The sequence below is a fragment of the Boleophthalmus pectinirostris genome, unplaced genomic scaffold, assembly GCF_026225935.1.
Source record: "Boleophthalmus pectinirostris isolate CB_2022bp ecotype Guang Dong unplaced genomic scaffold, ASM2622593v1 HiC_scaffold_18, whole genome shotgun sequence".
Taxonomy (NCBI): Eukaryota; Metazoa; Chordata; class Actinopteri; order Gobiiformes; family Gobiidae; genus Boleophthalmus; species Boleophthalmus pectinirostris.
Window position 1 is genome coordinate 2,854,693 of NW_026571133.1, and position 19,381 is coordinate 2,874,073.

At 37.9% G+C, this 19,381-nt stretch overlaps 1 protein-coding gene across 1 annotated transcript in view; it reads left to right on the forward strand.

Annotated features, from left to right (window-relative positions):
* Positions 1–348: 348 nt before the first annotated feature.
* LOC110160009 (lysine-specific demethylase RSBN1L-like) overlaps positions 349–19,381 on the forward strand; it is a 97,619-nt gene continuing 78,586 nt past the window's right edge. The window contains 1 exon segment of the mRNA XM_055153821.1: positions 349–1,000. Coding sequence (XP_055009796.1) covers positions 400–1,000 — 601 coding nt within the window. The 5' untranslated portion in view covers positions 349–399.

Here is a 19,381-nt window from a genome sequence, read left to right on the forward strand (position 1 = left end):
GGTCAAAAATAGGGACACGTGGGACATTTGTTGCATAAAACTGAGACAAATTTGTGGTTTTGGATAAATCTGTTGGGACAGGAGGACACAGGGCTCAAAACTGGAACTATCCCGGATAAACAGGGACGTCTGGTCACACTATCATCAGTAACAGCGTCTCTTTGTATTGTATTGTGCAATTATTTTGTTCTGAAATGCACCTTGTTCCATTATTTACCATGTAGTACACACAGTACATGGTAATAACCTTTCCCAGCTGGTAAAAGCAGCTTGTAGTTCTCCCCTCCTCTGTCTGTCACACGCACGCCCCGCCTACGCGCTCCTGCTGCACGTCGCATGTACAAAAAAAAAAAACAGCAGCGGCGTTAGAGGAGCGTAAATAGAGAGAGAAGGCTCAAGATGGCGGCCTCGCTGGGCTCCGAATGCCTCACCGAAGCTGCTGCTGCGACTGCGGTAGACCCAGCGCTCGCCTCGGCCAAAAACAAACTCCCGAAGCCGAGCGAGGCGAGAGGAACCGCGGGCACCCTCTCTCCGACGAGCCCGGACCCGAACCAGCAGCCACCACCCAAGAAGATCCGAGTGGAGGAGCGCAGCGTAAAACCTAAGAAACTCGGAGGCGAAGGCAGCGGCAAAGACAAACTCAAGCAGCCGAATTCGTGGAGCTACAGCCCGGCCAAAGCGAGCAGCAACAACTCGGTGCCTGCCTCCGGAGGACCGCACTCCCAGCCGCCGAGCAATGCGCATAAACTCCTCAAACAGAGCGATTTCTACCTACACAAAACGCCTTTAACGACCAAACCGAATAAGAAACCCGCGATTAAAGACAAATGCAAGCTTAAGGACGGCGAGGAGGAGCGCAAGAAGAAACATAAACTCCTACTAAGTGCTTCTGCGAGTGGAAATAACATCAGCAACAATAACAACAACGATATAACGAGGTTTAACAATGTTGCAGCAGCAGCGAAGCGAGAAAACGGTGATGTCGCGCTGTCATCCAAAGGTAGGCCAACGTTTTACGGAGTGGCTGTTGTAAAATTGACTTTCTGTGCTCGGGGAAATTGTGAATGAAGTTGTGAGACGGGTTAAAATGAAGCTAGAATCGAGTCCTGCCCTTTTTTTTTTTTTTTACAGAGACTTGACTCGCGTTGGACCGTGCCTAGTTAATAGCATGTGGCGTAAAGCGTGCCTCCTACGGTAATTTGTCCCATTTTTGGACACCTAAAATGCGCGCTTTTACGCTTTTACGCAGCGCGATATCCAGGAAACACTCGAGAGATATTCCAGCATCGCCCCTCGCTGTGAATCGTTAATGTTTGGGGTAACTTTTACGCACGGATGTCGTAGTTTGCTCGGTGTTTCTAGGGGGGCTATGGCTGCCAGCTTGCTCGGTCACCCGCGCGTGAACTCGAGCGCTAATACTCGTCCGATTCAGGGCAGTAGTAGCAGGAGCGAACCGAGCAGCGCGTACATGCATCTCTATTTCAACCGTAGCCAAGTAGGAGTTGAGTTATTCGTGGGTATTATCGTGTGAATGGGATGTGGGAACACGGTGTCTACGTCTTTACGCGTACGCAGTGGCGATTTTTTGGGGGGGGAAACTAAACACAATTACGCACGCGTTTCTGGGCTGCTTCGTGGTACTGAAACTATCATAACAGTATGACAAGCGCCCGCCATTATGGGCTAAGCGTTGTTTTGGTATCGCACCACGCCCCCCTCTGTAACCTCAGGCTGAATAGGAAATACACACACACTCAGCTCGCTTTTCTTGTTGCTGGCAAACCGAGTAAAGCAGAGAGATGTTCTATATATTAAACTAGAGAGCAGGTGCCAGGGAATCCTTTGTTCAGGTTTTTTTTCATTACATCACACTTACATAATATAGGAACTAGGTTATAGCCATGCCCCAAAGTAGGCTACCATATTGTAGTCCATAAAATGATTAAGCTGTGTATTGTATCGTATAGGGACGTAGAAATAACCGAAATACCGTGATATCGTATCGTCAAAGTTCTAACAATAACATCGTGGACTGTCACAATATATCGAATTACAAGTCTCTTTGCTTAATTTAAGAGTTATGGTGCAGCAATAGGTGAAAAAGACAGATGGAACTACATAGACCATGATCCTTTGCTCCATTTCAGTGCAGACCACAAGAAGAAATAACAGTTCTAATACGTTTAAGCCTTAGTTCTTTGGATTAAGTCTTGTCAAGGCATTTTAAGAGGAAAAAGTCGCATGTTCACAGTTCTGTTTGGTCTCCACAAAATATCGGAATACATATCGTAGCGTGAGACGTATATTGTGAAAATATCGTACAGAGAGATTTGGATATTGTTACATCCCTAATCGTGAGCTTTCCCACCATATCACAATAAATATCGTGCCGTGAGGTTCATACTGTGACAATATCGTATCGTGAGACTTGGATATCGTTACACCCCGAGTGATTTGGAGTGAAATGGAGAGTTTGGTAAACTTATGTTGTTTATGTTATAGTTTATCTGAAGAACTGTTCATATGTGACGTTAACAGTCTGTTCTCTCTTCTATTGTTTTTACTAGAACTTGACTTTAAAAGATGAAATGTCAGTTCCTGGTCTCTGATTTTATAAAATAAATTTCCCCCCAAAAGTGCGACTTATATATGTTTTTTCTTCTTCTTCGTGATGCATTTTTTGGCTGCTGCGACTGGTCCTGTGAGATGTATATTATGAAAATATCGTACCGAGAGATTTGGATATTGTCACTAGAGCCCGGCCGATATGGATTTTGTTGTGGCCGATATGAAACCGATAAAATTGGAGTTGGAGCTGCCGATATAATCACCGATATATTTAGTCATGTAAAAATTCACTGTAAATCTTGAATTGTTTAAAAAACGAGGTTTGGCTCTGGTGGATTTTAAATTGGGTTTATTTAGGCAACATTTATTGTTATTCTGCCTCTTTGCGTCATATTTACAGACAGTAGGTCTACGTTTTTCCCTTGATATCAGAATAAATATCGTACCGTGAGCTTCATACCGTGATAATATCGTATCGTGAGACTTGGATATCGTTACATCCCTAGTATCATACTGTGGCCCTTTATTGACAGCTACATAGATTTTACAATTAAATAATAATTCATCTAAGATCAATACATTTAAATTGTTTCTAAATGATTTCTCTCTATGTAATCCTTGTACCTTGAATTTTAATGAAAGCTCTTATTACATAAAGGTGCATTGTGTAACTTTTAGAGGTGTAACGATATCCAAGCCTCATGACACAATATCGTCACGGTATGAACCTCACGGTACGATATTTATTGCGATATTGTGGGAAAGCGGTGAGGCTCATGATTAAGGATGTAACAATATCTAAATCTCTCTACGATATTTTCACGATATACATCTCACAGTATCTCATAGTATATTTATTGCGATATCACTGCTGTCAAAAATCAGTTTTTATCTATCTGTTTATCTGTTTTTAAATGTATTGAGCAGAAGAAACATTGATCGAGATGCCAGACTTTTGTGCTGCACACGGTCTAAACCAGGACTGAACCAGAACTGAACCAGGTTTCTGATTAATCAACAACATTCGATTAGTCATCAATATCCAAATCTCACGGTACGATATTTATTGCGATATTTTGTGGAGGCTAAAACTGTGAATATGCTCTTTTTTTCCTCTTAAAATGCCTTGATAAGACTTAATCCAAAGAACTAAGACTTAAAAGTGTTAGAACTGTTATTTCTTCTTGTCGTCTGCACGGAAATGGAGCAAAGGATCATGGTCTATGTAGTTCGCTGTGTCTTTTTTTTAGCTATTGCTGCACCATAACTCTTAATTTAAGTAAAGAGACTTGTAATTCGATATATTGTGATGGTCCACGATATTATTGTGAGAACTTTGACGATACGATATCACGATATTTCGGTTATTATCACATCCCTAGTAACTTTTCTAGTGGAGGGTCCATCAAACGCTTTTCTCCATGGAGACGTCATTGCTTTGTTTGGAATGTTTCACAGTATGACATTAAACCTTTCTGTCTACATGGAAACTAAACCAGAGCAAGTTACAGGTCAGATCTGTGGAGAGGCGACCCCGCTCACAGTCAGAACGTTTGTTTTTCTAGGTATTTTTCAGCTATAAAACCACCTGTAATTGAATAAATAAATGTAAAGTAGAGCTGTATAATGTCACACTGTGGGACATTCCAGGCAGAGCAACGACATCTCCATGGAAACGAGGATGATGGACCTCCAACCAAAAAGTTACACAGTGCAGCTTAATATAAAGAGGTAGGCTATAACCATGCAGTATCGTTATCGTTTAATGTGCTCATACAGTATCGATATCGTGGGCTGCTGTTTCGATATATCGCCAAGAGTATTTTTTTGGTATATTTTACTGAATAATTTTGTTACAGAGCTACAGTTTTGTTGCTGGTTTGGAGAAAGGAAACTTGTTTATGCGTCACATTTGACATTTTCACTGTTTTGAGGATTAAAATGTTTGCGTTTCATATGAACTTTGCACAAGAAGCGGTTTAACAAAGACTTTTAGTATCACAGCCACGATTTAGCCTTTATTTTTTATTGAACCGTATCGAATAGATTTGAAATATATCGTACTGGCAACTTCTTAATGACACCCAGCTCTACATCTCACAGTACGATATTTACTGCGATATTTTGTAGAGGCTGATATAATTGTAGATTGGAAACTTCTTTGCTTTTAAAATACTTTGATGTGAATTATTTCTGTCATAATCCCAAGAATTGAAGTAAAAAACATATTCATTCTTCATGTTTGCACTGAAATGCATCATGGGATATGTAGTTCCCGATGTTTATAAGCTGTTGCTACCATAAAACTATGCATTTAAGCGAAGGAACTTGTAATTCGATATATTGTGATACTTTTAACGATACGATATCACAGTATTTTAGTCATTATTACATCGCTAATCTCTAAAATGGGAGCTTTTAACTTGAAAACTACCGCTTCATGACATCACAAGGTGGAGCAGAGCATTTTGAGCTTCGGAGATGTACACACACTAACGAGGTGACAACATAATAACCCGGCATAAAGATCACGTCGGACCTTTAAGTTACTTTTATGTCCCCTATCCGACAAGGGACGCAACTGTTTTAAAACAATCACTGAGACTGAGTCAGAGTTTAGTTTGGCAAGTTTATTTTCGCGAGGCCAAACATTCGCCAAGGTGTACAAAAAGCAAACAAACAAAAGTTGGTGGGAGGAGGCGCGTCCCAGTTGTGCCAAAGACAACAACAGAAGTAAAAACAAAACGAGGCCTTCGAAAACATGCATGTGAAAAGCTGATTGAACGCAGGATTCATTTCCAAATCGTCCGCTAATTCACTTCAGTATCTTCTTTACTCTCTTGTTGCACTGTATATATTTCCTTTTAACCTATAATCAAATAAACTACACCCAAACTTGACCCATTAATCACCTAAAAGACCGAACTACAGCAATATTTCTATTGGGCCCGACCAATTTTTTTGCAGCTGATATGATACAGATAAACTGGGAGTTGGAGGTGAAATATCGGCCCATATCGGCAAGATTTAGGCCGATCGATGATATGTTTCCCAGTGCCATTATCGGCCGATATCGTCTTTTACACAGTTAGTCCCACCAGAGCTGCTCGATTATGGAAAATATCACGATTATTTTGATCAATACTGAAATTATGATTATTCAAACGAGTATTTTTTTAGTTACACAAAGCATTTATTCAGCAATTCTCTCTTAAAAAAACACTTTGTTATTGATAATTTATGCAAAACTTTCCAAATATGAGCAATTTTGCAATGTATAAAACAAAAAAAATGAATAAAATAAACTTCGAACATGAAATGAGGCATAGAAAAACATATGTATCCAAAATAAACTATATATCCAGCTAATCCGTGTATCATTCGTTCATTTGTTTTTCAATATGGAACCAAAAATAAGAAAACGAAACAGTAACTGTTTTCTTCATTATTTGTCTTCAAAACCAAAATGAAAAAATGGATAACGATTTGTTTTTTCATTTTTCAATTTTGTGTGATGAATAATGAATGAATAATGAAAAACAATGAAATGACTAATGGGAAAAAAAAACAGATAACAGATTTATCATTTCTGTGACTTAAACTGTGATGCGGGACTAATGCGCCGCATACGGACTGAACCAGGACTGAACCAAGACTGAACCAGGACTGAACCAAGACTGAACCAGGACTAAACCAGGACTAAACCAGGACTAAACCAGGACTAAACCAGAACTAAACCAGAACTAAACCAGAACTAAACCGTTTTCAGTCCTGGTCTGGTCCCGGTCTCAGTCCTAGTCTGGTCCCGGTCCTGTTCCCGGTCTCAGTCCTGATCCCCGTCCCGATCTGGTCCCGGACACAGTCCTGGTCTGGTCCCGGTCTAAGTCCTGGTCTGGTCCTGTACCTGGTTCAGTCCTGGTTCAGTCCATATGTGGCACAAAAATCCAGCATCCCAGTTTAAGTTACGGAAACAGGAAACGGCCGTTGTCCATTTTTTTCATTTTTCATTTAAACGCAAAATTGAAAACTGAAAAAAATTAATCATTATCAATTTTTTCATTTTGGTTTTGGCAGCAAATAATGAAGAAAATAGTTATTCTTTCGTTCTTATTTTTGGTTTTATATTGAAAAACGAATGAACGAATGATGAAATCTCTATATTTAAAACAATAAAAAAAAAAAATTATATAAAAATATCCCAAAATAAAGTTTGTTAAGCTTTCAGCTCGATTATATGAGTTTGGACACACAAATCGAAATCACGATCAAAATTCAATTAACTGCACAGCCTTAAGTCCCACACATGTTTTAAATAAAATGTATATTATTATTTTCTATCAATAAAAACAAATTGCACATTGTTCGTCGTTGGTCGCTCTTTGTTCTTGCTTAATATTTTTTACATGAGCCTGAATGTGTCGTTACATAACAGGCCTATTGAATGGAGCGACGCTGCCCCAAAGTAGAACAATCAATCTGACAAAACAATAGACCTACACAAACACAAATTAGTGCTATCATATGTTACATTCAAGAAATTATGTGTGTCAGATACTAATAGACCCCCGTATGCTTAGGCTATTACATAATATACTGAATGAAACACTGTCTATACTACGTACTACATTGATATATTTACTTTTTATTATTATTTTGTGGCTTTTCATTGAATTTAAATGCAGTTTGTACTAAAATAAACTTATACATCTTCTTTCCTACGCTCATACAGTAGATATTTTTAGGTTTTATGACATCATGTTTTCTGTTAAGCAGAAGTGGGCAATTATTTTTTCCGTCAGGCGACATGAGAAACAGAAAATATTGTGGAGGACCGGGCCAAAACGCTTTACTCAATTCTGCGTAATATTCATTGTATTTTTTCATAAAATTCAGTAAATAGCATTTTTTTGACGAGCTGGTCAGACTGGGTTGATGTTATGACTAAACAATAAAAAAGTGAGGTTGATTTATAAAAATTCATTAAAAATACCTCTAAAATAAAAGCAATGCAGCTCTAGTCCATGCATGAGGTGAAATTATAAAATATGTTTATTTTGTAATTCCAAATGAGCTTAAAGGTTGTATTTATTTGTTTGTTTCAAATTGTCAATGAAAGAGACGCAGCAGCCTTGTAATTATGATGACCAAAAAAAAAAAGAATGATAATATATCAACTAGGGACGGGCATTCGATGAAATTTTCTTAATCGATCGTCGGGAGAATTAACGATCGATTATCGATTAATCATTAACGTTTTTATATTAAAACGATCATCATTATTATTACTATCTGCACTACTAATCTGCATAAATAAATTCAACTTTACGACATATAAACCGTAACGACTCTAGAGCCACATCAGCCCGTTTGACATTATAATGTGTTTAATTCAGTTTTGTTCAACTCTCACAGAAACAAAACTTAAAACCGCATCACTAATTTGCATAAACTCAGCGAAGATAAAACTACAGCTCTTGTGTCGCTGATGCGGTGAACGTCTGTCGGATTAAAAGACATGACTCAGTGGAATACAGGTTAGTGTGACCATATTTGTGTTTGTCAAAACCAGGACACCGTACGGGGAGGAGGGGTGGGGACTCGTCATCGACATTGAGCGCGACTCTCACCTGGTAAAACTTTTTCCCACTGGACACAGAAACATATGTGCTGCTTTATACACTGTGCACATGGACTCACACTTGTCCCGAACGCAACGGAAAGTGTGGAATTTCTTGTACAAGTCGTCGTTAAATACACATTTGTGCTTCGGTACGTTGCAGACTGACCGACTGTTTGTGTCTCGCTCCTTCTGATGCAGAGACACATGTACAGACCTGTTTGGTCACACTACACACAGCAACCTACATTCGGTTTGTGGATTAAAATGAACGTAATCGATGAAATTCTTAATGATCAATTATCGATTAATCGATTAATCATGCCCATCCCTACTATCAACTGTGGACGTAGTGAGGCCAGATAAACATCAGCCAATAGAAAACAAGGCTGCCTCATTTTCTATCGGCTGTTTGGTCGTCAGTCAAACTCCCTACGTTTCTAGTGTAACTGACTCGCCGGCACGCAGGGATTACGTGGTTTATTTGGATGATTTCAGCGCTGGAATTGCAAATCTCTACTGAACTAAATGTAAAAGCAGATGTTAACTTAAAAACTACCGCGATCTTCCACAAAATGAGCCAGAAACATCACCCGGTTTTACTTCGTTTCACTTTGTAGAAACCGAGGCAAGAAAGCAAGGTCAGACAGTTTCTACGAAGTGAAACCGGCTGATGAATCAGGCTACGAAAAACGTTGAAGACCCCTGTAATAAAGTGCTCCTCAAACACGTGCAAATGAAAGAAAAAACACAACTCCTGGCATGTTTTTTTTTTTTTTTTTTAACAATGTTTTTATTTAGTTTTATACATTATAAAGCACAACCACACAATCATGAACATAAAAGCAAAAAAAAAAACACAAAAAAAAACAATTACAGATCAACCTAACAGTTAGAAAATTAAGTTATAGCCATCCATACATTTTTTTCCCCCCAACCCAAATATCAGTAAATAAAAACATATATACACATATACACACCGCAAAAATGTGAGATGTATACATATATACATACATTAAAAAATATAATAGAAATAAATAAAAACAAAAGGTTTACAGAATAGTATCAATCATCTTCAGCACCCTCCGTCAAATTAAGATTCCCTACAAAACTTTTAAGAGGACCCCACAACTCATCAAACAATTTCAACTTTCCTTTCCTAATGCATGTGATCTTTTCCAAGGGAAAAACTATGAGCATCTGTTTTACCCAGTGCACCAACCTGGGCCTACAAGTTTTTTTCCAAAACATTGCAACTGTTCTTTTTGCTTGTAGAAAACACATATTAATCATAATCTGTTCGCTCTTAGTAAACTTGTGCTTTTTGGGATATATACCTAAAATAAACATAACAGGATTTGTTGGAATATTCTTAGAAACAATCATCTCCACCGCTTTTCTAACCTCCTCCCAAAAGACTGGCATGTTTTTTTGATAAAGAAACAGCATTGTAACACGACTTAAAGCTCACAAGAGTCAATTTTGCATAATATACATCCTTTAATGATTACGCCAAACGATGATGACTGAAGAAAAAAATAAACCTACTGTAGTTTCCGTTTTAAAACCCGCCCTTAAACACAACTGCTTGTTTTGAATCTGTCCGGTTTGAATTATTTATGAACGGCGTCTCAAAGCTTTCATTCATAAATAAAGAGGGGTTGTAATATTTTAATCTCCGAAGAGGTTCTTTTTAAATCGTAGACATGAATACAGAGTTACGTAATGTTATCAGCAGCCACGGGGAGGTCATAAGTATAATTATCTAAAGTGCAATATTTAAAGGGCCCGTGTTACATGATTTTCTTTTCTGTTATAGTGTTGTTTCTAGGGATGTAACAATAACCAAAATATTGTGGTATCGTATCGTCAAAAGTCTCACAAAAATATTGAGAGCTGTCACAAGTATATCGAATTACGAGTTCCTTTGCTTAAATGTATTGTTTTATAGACGCCAAAGCTAATAAACATAAAGAACTACATATCCCATGATTCATTTCAGCGCAGACAACATGAAGAAATATGTTTTTTACTTGAATTCTTGGGATTATGACGGAAATAATTCGCACCAAATCTCGTCAAGGTATTTTAAAAGCAAAAAAGTGTCACATCTACAATTATATCAGCCTCTTTAAAATATCGTAATAAATATTGTAAAGTGAGATGCATATCGTGATAATATCGTGACATTCCTAGTTGTTTTCATCACAAACAGACCTGGAGTTGTGTTTTGTTTTGTTTAAGCATGTTTATGGACAACTTTACCCCCGAATTGCCAATCTGTACTAGGGATGTAACGAAATCCAAATCTCTCGATATGATATTATCACGATATGGATCTCACGGTACGATATTTATTGCGATATTTCTGAGAGGCTGATATAATTGTAGATGGGCCACTGTTTTGCTTTTAAAATACCTTGACAACCTTTTGGTGTGAATTATTTACGTCATAATCCCAAGCATAGACCTTTTTCACAATGTCCGGAAGTGACGCGATGTAGGTAAATGTCACTTGCCTTAATGGTTTTCTACGGCAAAATATCTGCGGAAATGTCTCGCGTATTTTCCCCCAACTTCATAAATCTGCCCCATCACCAAATTTTCAACTAACAACGTCGACAAAGGATAAACATTCTGTCCATGAAGAATTTATCCACAACTATCAAGGGAAGAAAGACGAAAACGTAAAGGCGAACGACGACGCGTTAGTGAACTACTGAACAAAACTAACATTATGGTCATGAATAAAACATAAATAACTTGTGAACTCAGACTGATTCTGTAGCTCGGGAGCCACCAGTAGCTCTCCACCCCCTTCCAAGTAGCTCGCCAAGGAATTTCTGAATTACACGTATTGTCCTGACAAACTCAATTTTGATTAATTAAATGTATGGAGTAAGAAAGCTGTCAAAAATATTCGTGCACATAAAATAGAAATCCGTGCGTATTTGGGAAATCCGTGCATATTTGGCTGTAGTTGCGCATAAAATAAATATTTGTAAACTCTCAAAAGAGTCCAGTCGTACATAAAATATATTGTGTGTATTTTATCCATCAGAATACGAATTGAAAAATTACGACGTCATGAATTACAATCACGAAATGAAAATTTACGATTACGCTTTCATCAGTACGAATACGAATTCACAGACGGAACTTTACTGTCAAAAATACATCATCACTTCACAGACATTATTCATCGAGCAGAAGAAACATCGATCAAGATCAAGACTGCGCAGCTCAAGTTTGTAGCAGAGTAAAAACAGAGTAAAAGCACAAGAAGCTACAACAGCGACCAACAAGTGGGTTAATTAAAAGCCACAGCGAGCATCAGCCGAGGAACTTTTGGTGGCATTTCATGCGAGAAATGCAGCTGAAGTGAAGACTGACTGATGCTCGCTGTGGCTGTAGCCGTGAATGTTTTAATCTAAACATACAGAGAACCTGATATTTGCTAATTAGCCCTGGGATAACGTTACGTCTGATGTTACCAACTGGCTCCACTATGTTTTCTAACATATAGGTGCAATTTCCCGTTCAAAGGAGGTGTTTCTACACAATATTATACAGCAGCGTTCGGTTCCCGAATTCAAGACATTTTTACAATAGATTTTAATTAACCCACTTGTTGGTCGCTGTTGTAGCTTCTTGTGCTATTACTCTGTTTTTACTCTGCTACAAACTTGAGCTGCGCAGTCTTGATCTTGATCGATGTTTCTTCTGCTCGATGAATAATGTCTGTGAAGTGATGATGTATTTTTGACAGTAAAGTTCCGTCTGTGAATTCGTATTCGTACTGATGAAAGCGTAATCGTAAATTTTCATTTCGTGATTGTAATTCATGACGTCGTAATTTTTCAATTCGTATTCTGATGGATAAAATACACACAATATATTTTATGTACGACTGGACTCATTTGAGAGTTTACAAATATTTATTTTATGCACAACTACAGCCAAATACGCACGATTTCCCAAATACGCACGGATTTCTATTTTATGCGCACGAATATTTTTGACAGCTTTCTTACTCCATATAAATGTCTATTGCCCATTATTATTGTAAAACTGTAATTTTGATGCCTGACTTTGAGTACTCATAAATAAATAATGGTTTATGTTTTATCTAACTGTACCCCATCTGAGTCTTGCTTTTATGTACACTTTATTTCCTTCAGTCGCTAAAATGAGCAGCTCTCTGGCATTTTCGTTTTGTAAAGGAGCTCACCGGAGGAAAACGGTTGGAGACCCATGATGTAGATATTGGCATAAACAGAGAGATTTGTGGAGTTTAAATGCAAGACATGTAATCTGTGACCTGCACGAATGTCTGTCTATGTTAATATCTACATCATGAAATAGATTTTAATTCTAGAATCAGTGTGAGTGAACAAGTTACTTTAGTTTTATTCATGAGCATAACATTAGTTTTGCTGTTCTCCTTTACGTTTTCGTCTTTCTTACCTCGATAGTTGTGGATAAATTCTTCATGGAGGAATGTTTATCCTTTGTGGACCTTGTCGGTTGAAGATTTGGTGATGGGACAGGTTTATGAAACTGGTGGAAAATACTTAAGATATTTCCACAGATATTTTGCCATAGAAAATCATTAACCGACGTGACGTTTACTCCACATCGCGCCACTTCCGGTTGTTGTCAAAATGGTCTATCCAAAAAAACATATTTCTTTGAGTTGTTTGCGCTGAAGTGAATCATGGGATATGTAGTTCCCTGTGTTTATTATCTGTTGCTACTTTAAAAAATGCATTTAAAGGTTGTATAGAGGATTTTTAGGGAAGTGAAAAACAGCAACCGTCTCGTTACTCTAGAAATCACGCTTGTTTACAGCCAGCGCGTGTTCAGATTTACTGTTGAAGTGACCTGTCTAGAAATATTTTAGCGACCTGACGCGTCAGTTTTTAGACCCTTCTTCTGCTTCAGTCGCGCCGTCGCTGGAAGGAATCTCCAAGAATCACCTCAGTTTGTCGTCGCTCCTTTTCCCCTTCTCTTCTTCTTTCAGCAAACTCAAAAATTGACTTTCTGTTGCGCCGAAATGGTCGTGGATTCTCGTCTGCCATCGCAAAAAAACTTGTGAATTGCGAGGAAGCGACAGTTTGAAAAAGCCTCTAAGAACTGCTGCATAAAACCACATAATCCCAGCGAGTCAGTTACACTAGAAACGTAGGGAGTTTGATTAACGACCAAACAGCCAATAGATAAAGAGGTAGCCTTATTTTCTATTGGCTGATGTTTATCTAGCCTCACTACGTCCACAGGTGATAGATTTTCATTCTTTTTTCTTTGGTCATCATAATTACAAGGCTGCTGCGTCTCTGTAATGGTATTTTAAACATTCAATGACAATTTGAAACGAAACAAAAAATCCTCCATACAACCTTTAAGTAAAGGAACTTGTAATTCAATATTACTGTGAGACTTTCCATGACACGATATCACGATATTTCCATTATTCTTCCATCCCTAACCTCTGAAATGGGAGCTTTTAACTCGAAAACCACCGCTTCATGACATCACAAGGTGGAGCAGAACATTTTGAGCTTTGGAGAGGTGGACAGACTAAAGGAGGTGACAACATTATAACATGGCATAAAGATCACGTCGGACCTTTAAGTCACAAATTGAAAACTGCATGTGAATAAACAAAAGGCTGCCTCATCATTCAGCTCACGTCACACTCGCTCCAGAGCAGGAAATTGGGAGCATATTTTTCAGTCATAAAAATGCACGAACGGACTAAAATGTCAAAATATCTTTGGTGAAAATAATCCATCTTCAAATGTTCCACCAGAAAAGTTACACAAATGCATCTTTTAAAAGCCTGAATTACACTATTTTCTGATCTATGTTGCAATGTTTCCTCACCAAAAACAGACCTGGAGTTGTGTTTTTTTTCATTCACACATGTTGAGTAACTCTTTATTATTAGTCTGTTTACATCTCCAAAGCTCAGAATGCTCTGTTCCACCTTGTGATGTCACGAAGAGGTAGTTTTCAAGTTAAAAGCTCACATTTTACCTTTTTTTTTTTATTAGAGATCGTCAGTTCCAGGGATGAAATGATCCAAATGATTCGAGTGGAGTTTAAAAACACAGTGGAGCACTTCCTGTATTACCACGTGACATCACAAGGTGGAACAGAGTGTTTTCCGTTTGAGAAAAGAACTCTAAATATGCAAGTTTGTGTTGTTAAACATGTGCGAAAGAAACAAAACACAACTCCAGGCCTGTTTGTGACAAGGAAACAAAATTATAACTTTATCGGTTTGTCAGATGTTTTTCTACCTGGAGACGTTGTTGCTTTGTCTGGAATGTTTCACAGTGTGGCATTAAACCTTTCTATCTTCACGGAGACCAAACCAGACCAAGTTACAGGTCAGATCAGTGGAGAGGCGACACCTGCTCAGTCAGAATACTTGTTTTTCTAGATGTTTTTGAGTTATAAAACAGAGGTCTGCGCCGCGGGACAGAATTTTCAGTCCCGCCCACACAGACAATTGTCATTTTCATTCCCGCTCTCGCCCGCATCTGCGATATTTTGTTCCGCTCCCGCCCGCAAATCGGAAAACAGCTGGAAAGTCCCCCTGAACTGTAAACTTTATTAAACTAAGTTAGTTAATCTATATACAACAACAACATTTTGGAGTGAGTGCCTTAACTATTTCAGGGTTTTATCTTACATATTTCAATTACATACATAGTTAAGACCTTCCTAAAAGTGATTCTGAATGATTTTTGAACAAATTCTGTAGATTTCTAAGTTTCTTGTGTTGCGCTGTTTACAAATTTTGTTCATGGCAGATAAGGAAACAAAGGAAATAATTAATATTTATTCCCAAATCAACAGTTACAGACGCTATGGGACATGGGGAACAAGAAAAGATGATTTAAAATATGATTTCATAGTAAACGTCTGTGAGAAAATGAGGATTATATTGATATTACAAACTGAAAAAATGTGTGCCGCCTCAGAAAGATCGGTAAAATTACATAAACGAGGCCCGACATTTGGTCTGACTTCATTCACATTTCATTTTGTTATAATATAAAAGCCGATTTTGTAACTCAATACATCACAGTGACGCGGCCGACTCCAGGGATGTCAAAATTGCACTTTTTAAATGTTTTTGCTCACCTTTGTATACTGCGCATCTTTGGCGTAACTATAAGAAAAAGAGTTTGCAGAGTTTGACAGTGGCGTATAACGACTCTTTGAGAATATTACTGAAAGTGCCGAGGTTCTGTAGCGCCAGTGAATTGTTTGTAAATTGTGATGTGAGACCCTGTGCTGTCATAATCAGGTGTTGTATTTATTCATTTATGTGTAGAGCCGTGAATCTGAGTAATCAAATCATTGAAGCTCTAGTGTGTCCTGTGAGGAGCTCTGTCAGATTCACCTCTGAGCTGTGGAGACACTGGCGCTCTTGTCTGTATACGTTATAACATGCACTGTATTTAACTTTTTATTCTTCCTATTGTTTTTTTTGTGTGTTTTTTTTATACTATGAACCAGATATCATGTGTTCTTAATAAAGATTGAATTGAATTGAATTGAATAAAGGCCGGCGAGAACGTCCCCCCTCTCCTTGGCACAGCAGATACCCGTGTGCCACCCAAGAGAAGGAGGCGCCCGGAGGGAGGAGGGGAACGTTCACTTTCTTAAGCTCAAAGACCGAGAAGCAGAAAGGAATTGTCTAAAACGTACGCGAGATTAGACCACGTCCGCAAATTTAGGCTGCTTAAAATGTTTTTATTAATGCCAAATAAAATATCCAGCACAAATGGCGTAAGATAGGCACGTATTAATAACTTGTATATTTTACTTTACACTCATATTTAGTTTGCTCCTGATGCAGGTTAGGGGTGTAACGATATCCAACTCTCACGATACGATATCGTCTCGGTATGAACCTCACGATACGATATTTGTTATGTTATTGTGGGAAAACTCACAATATAGTGGAGAGGCTCACGATTAGGAATATAACAATATCGATATCTCTCGGTACAATATTTTCACGATATACATCTCACGGTACGATATTTATTGCGATATTACTACAGTCAAAAATCCGTCATCACTTCACAGGCATTATTTATTGAGCAGAAGAAACACTGATCGAGATACCGGACTTTTGCGACCAGGACTAAACCAGGACTGAATCAGGACTAAACCAGGACTGAATCAGGACTGAATCAGGACTGAATCAGGACTGAATCAGGACTAAACCAGGACTAAACCAGGACTAAACCAGGACTAAACCAGGACTGAACCAGGATTGAATCAGGACTTCACCAGGTGTAAACCAGATCTTCAAATAATCAACAATATCCAAATCTCTCTGTATGATATTTTCATGATATTCATCTCACGGTACGATATTTATTACGATATTTTGTGAAGGCAAAACAACTAAAACTACTTTTTTATGCTTTTAATTCAAAGAACTAAGACCCAAAAATGCTTAGAACTGTCATTTCTTGTAGTCTGCGCTGAAATGGAGCAAAGGATCATGGTCTATGTAGTTCACACTGTCTTTTTTTTTAAATATTGCTGCACCATAACTCTTAATTTAAGCAAAGAGACTCACGATATTTCTGTTATTGTTACATCCCCAGTGCAGGGCTCTACTACAAAACCACCTGTAATTGAATAAATGTAAGGTTTGGTCTGTTTAATGTCGCACTGTGGAACATTCCAGCCAGAGCAATGACATATCTGTAGAAACATGCAGTATAACCTCACCTCTCGCCCTCTGAAATCCTGTTAGCGAATGCCCCATTCAGTCGTCTGTGTTTCCCCCGTGAGCTTTGTACCGACGATAAATCTGAACAGACCTATTTGGAAACGTTGTTGTAGTGAGTCATGTTCTGGAGAACTGGACTCGGAGCATTGAGATTCCGAGCAGCTCCCGTGTCCTCTTCGGCGTGTGGAGGACGAGAGCTTCAGACTCAAATGCAGGACAATACAAGGTTAGATCAGCCCGGACTGTACAAGTGTTTAGACAGGAGCTGCGGATGATGGGCTCAGGTTTACAAGGCCCAACTTAGTATAAAATAAAGTAAAATATCTCGTCAATTATATGGAAAGAGAAGTAAATTAATACAAAATAAGGTGCATTTCAACAATAAAATGTATTTATAGGTATTAGGGATGGGCATTCGATGAAATTTTCTTAATCGATCGTTGGAAGAATTAACAATCGATTATCGATTAATCATTAACATTTTTATATTAAAATGATCATCATTATTATTACTATCTGCACTACTAATCTGCATAAATAAATTCAACTTTACGACATATAAACTGTAACGACTCTAGAGCCACATCAGCCCGTTTGACATTATAATGTGTTTAATTCAGTTTTGTGCAACTCTCACAGAAACAAAACTTAAAACCTCATCGCTAATTTGCATAAACTCAGCAAAGATAAAACTACAGCTCTTGTGTCGCTGATGTGGTTCAATTTTTATCGGATTAAAAGACATGACTCAGGTGAATACAGGTTAGTGTGACCAGATTTGTGTTTGTCAAAACCAGGACACCGTACGGGGGGAGGGAGGTGGGGACATTGAGCGACTCTCACCTGGCAAAACTTTTTCCCACTGGACACTGAAACATATGTGCTGCTTTATACACTGTGCACATGGACTCACACTTGTCCCGAACGCAACGGAAAGTGTGGAATTTCTTGTACAAATCATTGTTAAATACACATTTGTGCTTTGGTACGTTGCAGACTGACCGACTGTTTGTGTCTCGCTCCTTCTGATGCAGAGACACATGTACAGACCTGTTTGGTCACACTACACACAGCAACCTACATTCAGTTTGTCGATTAAAATGAACGTAATCGATGAAATTCTTAATGATCAATTATCGATTAATCGTTTAATCATGCCCATCCATAATAGGTATATAAATGTATTAAAGAGGGGGTAACAATATCCAAATCTCACAGTACAATATTATCACGATATACATATACTCACTAGGGGTGTGCAAAAATATATAAATATCAAAATATATCGCATCGTTTAATGTGATGATACAGTATTAATATCGTGGGCTGCTGTATCGATGTATCAGCAAGAGTATTTATGGTCAATTTTACCAAATTATTTTGCTACAGCTACAGTTTCATTGCTTGTTTAGAGGAAGGAAACTCGACCCATTTGACATTTTCACTGTTTTGATGATTAAAGAAGTGGTTTAACAAAGACTTTTAGTATCACAGCCACGATTTAGCCTTTATTTTTTGTTGAACCGTATCAAATCGATTGGAAATATGTCATATCGAATCGAAAGTGCACTGTATCGAGATATGTATCGTATCGTGGCCTGTGTATCGAGGTATGTATCGTATCAGCAGCAACTTAATGATACGCAGCCCTAGTAAGTGTGCTGTGTGAGAAAAGTGTATAAAGTTTGTGGTGAGGAGTTTTACAGACTTAAAACAGATATAATAATTGTAAAATATAAAGTTGACTACTTCACGGATTTCACCTGTTGCGATAAACGAGGGAACACTGTATATCGTATCGAATCGAAAGTGCACTGTATTGAGATATGCATCGTATCGGCAACTTCTTAATGATACCCAGCCCTACATCTCACGATACGATATTTATTGTAATATTTTAAAGACGCAAATATAATTGTATATTGGGATGAGACACTTTTTTGCTTTTAAAATACCTTGACAAGATTTTGGTGTGAATTATTATTTCCGTCATAATCCCAAGAATTCAAGTAAAAAACACATTTCTTCATGTTTGCACTGAAATGAATCATGGGAGATGTAGTTTCCGATGTTCATAAGCTGTTGCTACTATAAAACCATGTTTTTAAACAATGGAATTTGTTATTCGATATATTGCGACAACCCACGATATTATTGTGAGACTTTTGACGATATGATATCACGATATTTCGGTTATTGTTTCATCCCTTGGTATTACACTTATTAACACATAACATATGTACATCAGCTTTTATTGTTTTAGACTTAGGCTCAGACAAACTTTATTGATCCACAAGTTGAGTTATTTTTAGACAGTAGCTCACACATCACAATATAATATAAAAACAAAGATAAAAAATATAAATAACAATGATAAATTCAAAATAAGGAGCAAAATTTGTGCGTCATTCGTTCATTCGTTTTTCAAA